The sequence below is a fragment of the Condylura cristata genome, unplaced genomic scaffold, assembly GCF_000260355.1.
Source record: "Condylura cristata isolate star-nosed mole 26May11 unplaced genomic scaffold, ConCri1.0 scaffold00044, whole genome shotgun sequence".
Lineage (NCBI taxonomy): Eukaryota > Metazoa > Chordata > Mammalia > Eulipotyphla > Talpidae > Condylura > Condylura cristata.
In genome coordinates, this window is record NW_004567145.1 from 2,264,452 (window position 1) to 2,276,109 (window position 11,658).

At 41.6% G+C, this 11,658-nt stretch overlaps 1 protein-coding gene across 2 annotated transcripts in view; it reads right to left on the bottom strand.

Annotated features, from left to right (window-relative positions):
- Positions 1-11,658, bottom strand: part of EGFR (epidermal growth factor receptor) — a 69,182-nt gene that overhangs the window by 46,159 nt on the left and 11,365 nt on the right. For both annotated transcript variants that reach the window (XM_012733957.1, XM_004694512.2), the window contains exons 7-12: positions 10,333-10,449; positions 5,691-5,817; positions 5,522-5,595; positions 4,722-4,812; positions 2,115-2,314; positions 1,132-1,264 (exon numbers count right to left, since the gene is read on the bottom strand). In XM_012733957.1, the coding sequence (XP_012589411.1) occupies positions 1,132-1,264; positions 2,115-2,314; positions 4,722-4,812; positions 5,522-5,595; positions 5,691-5,817; positions 10,333-10,449 (742 nt within the window). The remainder of the gene's footprint in view (positions 1-1,131; positions 1,265-2,114; positions 2,315-4,721; positions 4,813-5,521; positions 5,596-5,690; positions 5,818-10,332; positions 10,450-11,658) is intronic.

Consider the following 11,658-nt stretch of genomic DNA (forward strand, 5'->3'; position numbering starts at 1 on the left):
ACAACCTAAATGCCTCAAAACAAGTGAGTGGATCAAGAGGTGGTATATATGCAGAATAGAATACTCAGTGATCAAAAAAGGTAAACTTGTGCTATTTGTGGCAATGTGGATGGAACTGGAAGGAATTATGCTAAATGAAGTAAGTCAGATGGGGGAAGATAAATACTGGATTATTTCATTTATATGTGAAATGTAACGAAATCAAAGGTTCAGAAAAAGACAACCTGAAAGTTGATCATGGATCTGAGGTCTCAGTAGAGGTAGAGGAGGGGTATTGGGAGAGAGAGAGGTGGGATTAGGGAGGCCTGAGGGGAGACAGAGAACAGTGGACTATGGGTGCTTGGGTGCTAGGAGAACTACGGTGACCACAGCTGACAGGAGAATTCATATAATGCCCCCAAATTAACTACGACAAAGAAAAAGTATTTCATTGAAAAACACATTAAAAAAAAGTAAAAATAAAGCTATTTGCACTGTTGCAATATATCTTGAACATTTTAGAAAAGCATTTCCCAGGAAATATGATTTATGTCAATACATCTGACCAGGAAGAGTGTACTTCAAAGAAAAGAGCAAAATGGCTATGATTTTGCTGTAGAACCATTTGCCACTGTCTTACTTCTGTGAGGAACTTTGTGCAATGCAAAAAAACATTTCTAGTAAAAGAGACTTCATAAAATATTGGATTGGATTAAGTAATGATAAAAGTTTCTATGATTTCTTTTGTGATTAACAAAATCACAAAATATAAAAGAAGGTGAGGGGGAAGGAATCACTTTCAGTAATTATGCCTACAAAAGTAACTATTTTTTTTTTTAAAGATTTATTTATTTGTGCATACAGAACTGGGGTACAGGCCAGAGGCTCAGGGGCAGCGAGAGGTTTCACCAGAGACAGAGTGGGGAGCATAACAGGCATCTCAACGAAGTACACTGCTAAGGGGAGCAGCGGGCCAGTCAGGAGAGGTCTGCCACACCATGTGGTCACCTCCGGGGCAGGCGGGAATCGAACTCATGCAGAAGTGGCTTTAGGTTCTCAGTGCTGTGCTTTAAGCCGCTGCACCACCAGCGAGGGCCCAAAAGTAATTCTTAGTCTTATTTTCTATCAAAAAAATTATGAAAAGTTTCTTACCCCTCCAGAATGTTACACTTCTCCACACATTCCTTGCCACGGCTGACATTTCGGCAAGACAAGCAGTCTTTGGGTTTTGGGCCCCAGCAGCCCTCTGAGGAGCATAAGGGATGGCACACGTGGCCTGCAGTCTCTGAGAAAACAGAGTAGGCCGCAGATCAGTCACGGGACAATGAGCTACAACAACACGGTAGTGTGGTGCCAGTATCTCTGTGATGGTAAGTTGCACAGACATGGTGGAACCAGAACATAGTGACACAACTTGCTTCCTGAGGTCAACTACAAGTCCCTTTTCATTACCGGGATGGGGTTTTGCCGATGAAAGTCATAGGCTGATGGTGACAATAGGGAAGATGTGTATGTAGGTGCTTGCCAGGCACTAACTGCCATGCCGACAACTTTACATACAGAACTTCATTTAGTTCTTTCAACAGCAGTATAGTGTAGAAACCTTTCCTCCAGTTCATGAATGAGGGATCCAAAGCTTAATGATGTTAAATAAATGGGTCAAGGTCCCAAAGCTATCAGATCAGCAGTTGAACTCAGATCTACTTCTGTTGGCAGCCAGAGTCCCAGAACAAGTAAGGGTGCATGTCAGCTTTGGGAGCCTACAAATCAGAATTGAAAATGTCTCTGGGACATCTTCATACATTTGTGTGTGTGCATACATCTGTAGCTCAGTAGAGGCAGAAATAGGTAGAAGAATCTATAACTAAATCATAAAAAAATTAGTACTAAATTTAGTTCTTTAAATCACCAAAATTGCTAGATTAAACTTCAAGGTGAATTCACCCTATGAAATGAGAGAGATCCATGGTAAATCTCACATGATAACTTCACAGTAAGGAATTTACATATTTTTATTGTTTCTTCAGAAAAGGAAAAAGTAGTTTAAATGTTTGGGAATGGCTGTTGTATACTCTAAATCCAAATAAAAGACCTACTGGCACCATCTCCACAGTCAAATCAAAGTTGTTACTTACTGCAGTCATTTTCATCTCTGTTCCTTATAATTTTGTATTTCTGACTTGAGGTCCCAAATAGTTTTTTCCAGTTTATTGTTTTTGTATAGCACAAGTTTCGGTTTGTTGAAACAATCACATCTCCATCACTTATCTCCTTGAGGGAGCGTAATCCCAAGGAGGTTATGTTCAGGCCAACAACTGCAAGTGAAAACTGACCACTAAGTTGGAGAGAAAAAAATAACATTGTGAAAAATTATGAAGACATATATCACCAAAAACTTTTTTTTTTTTGATTTTCAGGAGCACTTATGTTTTACTAAACCTGCCTTCCAGTTATTGATAAGCCATATTATGGAATATATGTATTGCAACTTTCAAAAACTGATTGTGGGCACCAGTGGCTGACTAAATGTCATAATTTTATTTGCTGCATTTTTACTTTGCCTGAGTAGAGAGAATATGCTCTAGCCTCTCTAGCATGCAAAAGGCAAGCCAGCAATTTTAAATATAAAAAACAAATAAAGTGCATATTTTCTGTACTCACCTAAATATCCATCCATACAACTATCTATTTACCTATCTATCCACTTACCAATCTATCCACTCACTCACCTATCAATCCATGTATATTTATTCATCCATGAATCCACTCATTTATTCATCCATCCTCTCCACACATCTATCCCTCCATTTATTGAACAAGTATTTGCGGCATTATGTGACAAATTCTGGGTTGATTAAAGATAGGCTCTTCCTGATTGCAATAAAATCCATGTCTGGGGATAGTTACCTGAGAAATCATTTTAACCCAGTATGAGGAGGATGGAGCTAATGGGCACCATGTAGGCAAAGAGTAGGGACATCTAAGCAAGCCTGGGGAGGGATATCTGGGAAGGCATGGAATCTTGGAAGAGGCAATATCTATGAAATCCTTGGAAGGAGGAGTTATATGTTTTCTTCACCACCCAAAACTCTGCTAGAATCCTACAAGGATCAATATGTGCATATCAAGTGACTGGATGAAAGTTATTCAGAGTAGGGGGAGGAAAGTGCTGATGCACCTGGAGGAGCAGGTGGTGCTGATCTGATGAGCGCTGAGTGTCGGAGCTGGGGTAGAATTGGGAAGGTAAGGGAACTGGGAGGGCATCTGGTAGGTTAGAAAGGTCAGAGACAGAAGACTTGGAGAAATTTGAGCTGCTTGTAAAAGAAGGAAAACCCCAAGAAAGAGACTTGTATTTTAGGAGGCTCATTGGACACCCATAGGGATACCCACGGTGAGGATGGACGCCAATGGGGATGGGCAGTGCTGAATGAAGAGACTGAAATCAAAACTGAAACGAGATGGCAGATGTTTAAAACAGAATTTGGAGACTCCTTGTTTTTCCTTCTATTCTTTCTACTCCTATTTCTCACATCCCACAACCTTGCTCCTGAGGAAAGTGAGGAGCTCTGTGCAGAATATTTGCACCACTATTCTGACCCAACATGTGTCCAGAAGAACCAGAATAATGGGGACATTTTGTCTGTCGGCTGTGCAGGCCTGGCTTGGGTGGGTGATACTCTAGGTCCGGGGGGGGGGGAGGCGGGTTACTCTATGTCTGTAACCTGAACATCATTGGAAAAGAAAAAAATCATCCTCATTTTATTTGAATGCTTAAAACTAATGCCAGTGGTACATACCAGTCAGCCAAGAAAACTGACCTACAGATCTTGGGCAAAGAAACATCCTGACAATTAGGGGCAAAGGTGCTTTTCTAGGAAACAATGAGAGCTGTATGCCTAGTACTAGAGAAACATATACTTTATATGTAGTGCATTGCCATTTTATTTAATATAATATAATAAAGTCCTCTTAGGAGTCAGTTATGGGAAACAGTTCTATATCCAAGGCAGGCTTACCCAGAAGAGTCCAAACTCCTCCCTACCACAGCACATTACTCTTATCACATCAATGATGCTCATGTGCATGTATGTACCTCACTGTATCTCAGAAAGTGGAAATCCTGAGACAACACATAATGTTCAACGTGTCTCAGACCGATGTGCTGATGAGGATGTCACCTCAGTGCTCTTCTCACCAAAAATGCATAACCTCAAACAAACTGTGAGAATAGATCAACCATTCCACAAAATACCTGAGCAGTACACTTCAAGTGTCAAGACCATGAAACACAGGGGGAGACACAGGAGCTCTTTATAAATTGCAAGGGACCAAGGACATGTACCATTGACTGTAGTGTGAGGTACCCCAGAAGAAAATAAAGGCAGATGAAAAAACTGTAGTTTAGTTCATAGTACTGTCTCCTTGTTAACTTATCTATTTTGATACTTGTCTCAAATTTATGTTGATGTTAACAAAATGATCATTGTTAATTTTTCATTTTCAGACTTTATCAAGTCCCTGTAAGATGTAAACCCTAGGGGAAGCTTCCATTGTTGATGTCTTCATTTTGATAATAATGCTGTGCTTCTGCAATGTGTTAACATTAGGGGAAGCTAGGTGAAGGATACAGGCCACTCTGCATTATTGTTGAAATACTTCTATAAATCTAATTTCAAACTCTTCTACAGATTTTATTTCAAAATAAAAACTAATCTATAAGGTTTCAGTGAAGATCAACTTACTGTTGTTTTGTTCTACCACGTATGATTTCCAGGTTCTCAAAAGTGTTTAGATCAGTCCTGTTTTCTGGCCAGGCCTGAATCAGTAGAAACCCTACAAGGCAAAAGGATAGCTCAAAACACACACTACTTGGGAACTTTTGTATGTGACATTACAGGACTCTCAAGAGACTAAACAGAAACAGGAAGTGTGACCATTTATGTTCTTTTTATCATCTTCTCTGAATGTGTACACATGTGTGAAGATGCCAGCTAAGGCACATTAGAGAGGGGACATCCTGCCTCTCCCTGGCATCCCCAGCTCACTGTACCCTGCCAATGCCCACCCAATGGGCTGTTACAAGTGCTGGGGCCAGAGTGTTGCCAGTTCCACATCTGATGACCTTGAACTGGATTCTGCTCTCAATGATAGCGGGCCATGCATTGAGCTGATACATACATGGAGTTTACATATTTCTTTATTTAAATCTCCCAAACAAAACAAATCCTCAAAACAAACATGTTTAGCTCTAATGCTCTCTTCTTAGAAGGAAAGAAAGTATCGCTCTGATGACAGACAGTGCCTAGGACCTGCAGTGACTGAACAGCATGTGAGGTTCGGTCCAAAGGGCCTGAGAGTCCATGGTCCCTCTGCCTATGCATGTTCTGGCCACTAGGACATGGCCATGGGCCAGGGAGACACATGATAGACATGTTCACGTGCAATCATAAACAACTGAGTCTTTGCTTAAAGATTCCTGCCCTCCCAGGCACGCTGAGTAAATATGCTCCCCCCTGAAGTCCATGTGTTAAGCAGCACACACCTGTGATTTCTTTTACTGTTTTCAGAATGTCCAGTTCCTTTGGGTCCAGAGGAAGTGTATGTGTGAAGGAGTCACTGGAACAAGTAATTATGGTTATTGATTAACAATTTCTGCCAATGAACAAAGCAGATTCTCTTTCTCTACATAAGGAACTTAATCTGTTACTTACCCCTTAAATGCTACTGGCAAGATGTGAAGATCTCCACTGATTGTGGTGCAGTTTTTGAAGTGCTTAATATTGGTGGCATTTATGGAAAGTGTGTCTTTAAATTCACCAATTCCTATTCCATTACAAACTGTAAAATAAGGGACATTTTTGTTCTATTCACATTTGTTGGCTTAAAGATAGCTAGGAACAATGATGTAAGAAAATTTGAAAAAAAATAAATAATTGCAAGGGTTCCTTAGGCAGGGGTGGGTAGGAAGGGAATTCTACCCATGAGAACCAGTTCAGTCGTTCAACAACTATATATGGGGTCCCAGTAGGTAGCGGGAAGCTAGCAGGCTTGGGGTTATACTGGTTAGGGAAGAGGCTGTCACTCTCACTGCCTTCCCTGGACACATGCTTTCTTCCTCATTATTTCTCACTTGGACCACGGTGTCCAGTTGCTCTTAACTTCTCCAACTTCTTTTCTTTTCTCTGCAGCAACACAATGAAACTGCTGCTGTCAGTTATGCTTCGCATAACTCTGATGGTGCCCTGTGAAGCACTTCTCCAGTTTCCCTTGCCTTAACCCGTGGGTTTTGTTGTCTGTATTACAGAAGCAATATGCAGAGTTGATCTTTTTTTTTTTTTCAAGCAAGAGTGTATTTTCAAAAATGTTGAAAACAGAAAGATGATGATAGACCAAAATGACCAGCAATTTCACTCTGTGTGAAATGTTCAACATTTTTGAAACTTTCCTTCCATGTATCATCTATGGTTGGTATGTGGTTAGTACATATTTTTTTCATTTATTATGCTGTGAATATTTGTCCCATCATTACAACTCTTCACAAATATTTAATGGCCGTCTGATATAATATCACAGGGAATATTGTAATATTTTTAATACATACATAGTGAAAGGGCTTTTCTTCTGCTGTGTTAACTTGAATGAAATGCTTTAATATGTGTCCAATTGCTACATCAGTCTCAAATGGCCTTTCCACACTTTGAACCCATTTTGAAATTTGTATTTACTTTTGAATTTCTACCTCAAATGCCATCTCCACCCCATAGCCCATTTATTTTTGAGAAGTCACAGCACAATTCTTGGTACTTATCTTTAGGATTTATCCTTTCATTACAACCCTCCCTGTTTAGCATGGGTCCTCCAGCTTCTCTGCTATTCTAGGAATTCCATGTCAGTGGCACAGAGGCCTCATTTCTGGCTGCGAGCCCATCCTGCCAGCTATAAAGGTCTCCAGGTTTGACTGGTGCTGGGTCCAACTCCTTGGGTTGTGGAACTCAATGGCCAGGTTTCTTTAGGACTCTAAGGGCTTGACTGATGATAGAGAAGAAGGAGGTGACTCCAGCAAGAAAGCCCTGGGGCAGACACCTGCTGTTTAATTACAGATCTGGAGGATTCCATGTGTGAGAGAACATTCATTCTCGCTCTTCTTGTGTGTGATGGGAGGGTTATTTTAAGCCCTAAATTTAGAGATAAATTGTACATTCGCCCATAGACAAATCAGATTTGGCATTTATTAAGTCTTTGTTTTCCTGACACTTCCTCCTTGCCCAGTATCTCTTGTCCTATATCTGAAGAATCTGATTCATCCACTGCTCCAAAGATATGAATTAGGGGTGGGTAAAAAAACAAAGCATAATGATTACAGGAGAATTAAAATGTTTGTTGAATTCAAAATTAATCTCTGAGCTTGCAGACCCATTTATTGATCCCTGGTAGTAATGACCCTCAGTGACTTAACTCTTTTCTTTCTACTTCCAATATGCCTGCCCTGCTACAGCTCCTCCTCCCCACCTATTATATTCCTATATTGATTCTTCCAGGTCTCCTCTGCCAGGTTTTTTTTCTGAATCCGTGGACACTCCTCGCTCAGAGCCTGACTCACCTGCTCCCAGGGGTCATGAGGCAGGGTGGCACATACCCGCCTACATGGACTTTACCTCCACTCTACCACCCTGGCTGTTGGGCCTGGGCAAGCCCTTCAGACTCCCTGTGACTCTGTTTCCTGATCTGAAAAATGGGGATCATATTAGCACAGGCTTCCCAAAGGGATTGAGAGGATAGAACAACAGGAACTTGAAGGTTGTCTGGCCATGAGATAGGCGTACAGAATGTCTACTGGGACAGAGGGACAATTTTTTCAGCTGATATCACAGATAGCTTCACAGGGGAGGTGGCATTTGAAGCAGCAATTCAAGGTCAGCAGCTGTTTTTGGAAGCAATATTTACAACAGCAAATCAGTGGCAACAATGTTAAGGCCCCTGAAAAGGAGAGAGATGGCTTGAGTTACAGGCAGGTAAGAGGTACAAGGTGAAATGAGCAAGAGTAACATGAACATGTCTGGATTGGTTTCCTGAGCGTGTTAAGAAACAGCATACATAGTAGGGTAGCACCTTTTGAGTAGAAGACATGGTTGGAATATAGGATGTGCCAAAGCAACAGGGAGCTAGCTAGAAAGACTCCTGCCAGCCACAGGTGAGATGGTTTGGACATGAGAGTGAATAATGGCAGGAGTAGATTATAGTAGACTGACTAAAGAAGGATTTAATGAACTTACATGTTAGAAAGTCTTTTTTTTTCTTTTCCAAAAAGGAATGTGAACTAACAAGTGTAGAAGAAATGACCGAATTGGGGAATGACTCATAGCCACCAAGAACTGTGACAGAAACAACTTTGAACAAACTATCAAATTTGTCATCTTAGTAATGGGATGTGCCTCCTGGTGGGATGAAGTGAGAAAGGACTGATACGGTTCTGCAACGCTCCTGCCCCAACGCTTAACTGAACCCAACCTTAGGAAAAACAACTGGCAAAGCCAGACTGGGAGACAGATATTCTGTAAAACACTTGGCCTCGAGTCTTCATAACACCTGGTCATGTAAGAGAAAAATCAAACAAGTGGAGAGGGGCTGAGAAGTGGCCCTTGGTGAAGAGTATGGGAACAGGGTGATAGCATAGTGACAGCACAGCTAAATGAAAATCACAAGCCTGGGTGGATGAACAGCTGGAAATGATACAGGGAATAGTGGGGTGAAGCCTGGATTAAACAGGGTACCAGGAAGTAGCGCTGAGTTGATGTTAACATCCCAAGTGTGAAACTTTATTCAGTTATTAGAGAATGCCCTGTCTGTGGGAAAGCATTAATGGGGAGGGTGAAATGTTCCTATCTTCGACTGTGACATGCTTCAGAAAAACACACAGATAACATACACACATACATGCAGATGTTATATGCACTGGAATTACAATAATCCTGACTGATCAGAAAATGGGTGTAAATGAAATGGAATGACTTATGTTCACAATTTAAAATGAAAGTGACCACTTGTTTATGAGAAATAGTGATAAATAGACACAGATAAGGATAGAGACAGATCAAACTGCACCGAGGCCAAAACTAACAGGCGGTTCTGATGATACATCTCTGAAGCCTCTAAATATGAGAGATGAAATAAGTTAATCTGAAACCCTCTGGACTCCATGCCTGGGAGACTCAAGCTTTCTCCAGATTGGCATCTGCTGCCAGAGGCTCTGCCTGGAGAAGTAACACTTCCCTCCCACCCTGCAAGGAAAGGAATGTTCCAGATACAGAGCGTGGATCTCAGGATGGTCTCCCAAACCTCATCTTAATGGTTCACATCCCCCCACCTTTGTGTACTGCCGACTGAATTGTATTGCATGCTTATCTTATTATAATATCGGTTTCCTCCCACAAATCATATGGTAATTATATGTGATTGGCTAGAATGCTAAGGGAAACCTTGCAGACAGGTGAAAGTCATCATGCTGAGGTCCTAATTGTATAATGCATAATACAGTATATAAATGCAGACATGGAACAAAAACGATATGGCAAAACATGAAAAGCTGCAGCATTTGTGCTTCCCTGGTGGCCTAGGGGTTAAGTCTCAGTGCTATCACCACTACAGCCTGAGTTCAATTCCCAGCCAGGAAACTGACCCACATGCCACAGCAGACCTCTCCTGTCTCATCACCTGCTCCCCTCAGCAGCATATTTCAGTAGATCTGCCTGTTCTCTCCCACTCTGTCTCTGGTGAAGTCTCTCACCCCCTATACCTCTGGCCTACACCCCCAATTTTTTTATGCATAAATTAAAAATAAAAGCTTTTGTTTTCTTCATTCTTTAAAATATTTTATTTATTTAGGATTAACCAGAGACAGAGTTGGGAGGAGAACAGACTTATCTACTGGAATACACTGCAGGCGGGTCAGTAGAGGGCTGCTGTGCCATATGGGTCAGCTCCCTGGCTGAGGATAGAACTCACGCGGCAGTGGCTGGTGATAGCTTCAGAGTGCTGAGATTTAGCCCTTCTGTGCCTGCAGAAAAGCTGCAACACTTATGTGAAAGCAACGTAGGAGTCATGACACTATTCTTGTAACACTGATGGGTATTTGAAAATCTTCAAACTTTTAAAAGGTGAAGGATAAGTAGGCTTAAATTACGCTTGCACACACTCCAAGCTCAGGGTACAGTACAAACGAAGGACCAGATTTCTAGGCCTGAAGACATTGGGCAGACTCATTCCCAGCGTGACACTATGGGGCCTAGAGGGGCGCCAACTCCCCAGTTTCCCCAAAGGGAAAAGCCTGGTCGTGTGCACAAGCAGGCTTCCTACCTTTACGACAAGGCCCGTCACACTTTTTACACTTCCGGACACCATCCTCCTCCACCTCATAGCTGTCTGAATTGCAGGCGCGGACGCAGGAGCCATGGTCGGTCACCACGTAGTTCCCTGGGACAGAGACATGAAAGGGAGGTGATGACAGCAGCACCAGGTGCAGGGGCCACACACAAACACCTGTGTTACCTACAGAGAATGATGAAAAGGCCGAAGTCCTCTGGTTTTATTACTTCAATGACAGAAATGACAGGTTGCAAACAAAATGAATCACACTCAAGAGTTCTAATAGCTTTCTAGACCGAACATGGGAAATAAAGATATTTCACCACAGGCAAGGAGTGAATGTGTTGGAAGAAAAGGTCGTGCATGGACACAGTTTAAACATCTCTTGGAAGCTTGTTTTTTTTCTGTATGTTGAACTCTCACCAATTATATCTGTATGTAACTGTGGCAATTTTTCTTTATTGTAACTTTTCATTTTGTTCAATGGCTTATTATTGTATTTGTGAGTCATATTCTCTGTACAGAATATAAACTTCATGTCTATATATCTAGTAAGCAAATCTCCCCCTCATAATTGCTGCTTAAATTTCTTTAAGTTAATCTCCCTTCCTAGAAATTAAGATGAGTTTCCAATAGTTTTTAACTAGACAATTATATGTTCTACTAGAAAATAATTTATGTCAGCATTTTCTGAAACTCCATGGCCACCAGTAGAACATCAACTCAAATAAGCAAAACCAAGACAAACTCAAAAAAAGACAATTTTCTCCACATTTCTCCTAAGACACACACTTTTACCAGAACTTAACAACTGAAGAAGGCCCATCTTTAATTAAGTGTCCCAAATACCTACTTGTTCTAATAGCTAAACAACAAACTGCCCAGTGGCCAGGGGTTTATGCCTGGACCCCAGTTCCAGATGGGGATACTGTCCTGGAAACACAGTACAGCAGTGACAGGGTGTGCAGAGCAGTGGCTGTATAGCTGGGTGCCTTTCCTGCGCACTCATTCCTGCCCTACTCCCTGTCTGACAAGGACGCCAACATGGTGACTCAGAGTGGACAGAGACAAGGGGTCATAAAGCTCCTGTAAAAGACTCAACAGGACACTTCTCCAAAGAGGAAATGCAGATGGCCACCAAGCATATGAAAAAATGTTCAACATCACTCGTAATAAGGGAGATGCAAATTAAAACCACAATGAGATACCACCTTACCCCAGTGAGAATGGCACATCTTCAAACAACTAGCAACAACAAATGTTGGCAAGGATGTGGAGAAAAAGGAACTCTCCTGCACTGCTGGTGGGAATGTAAAC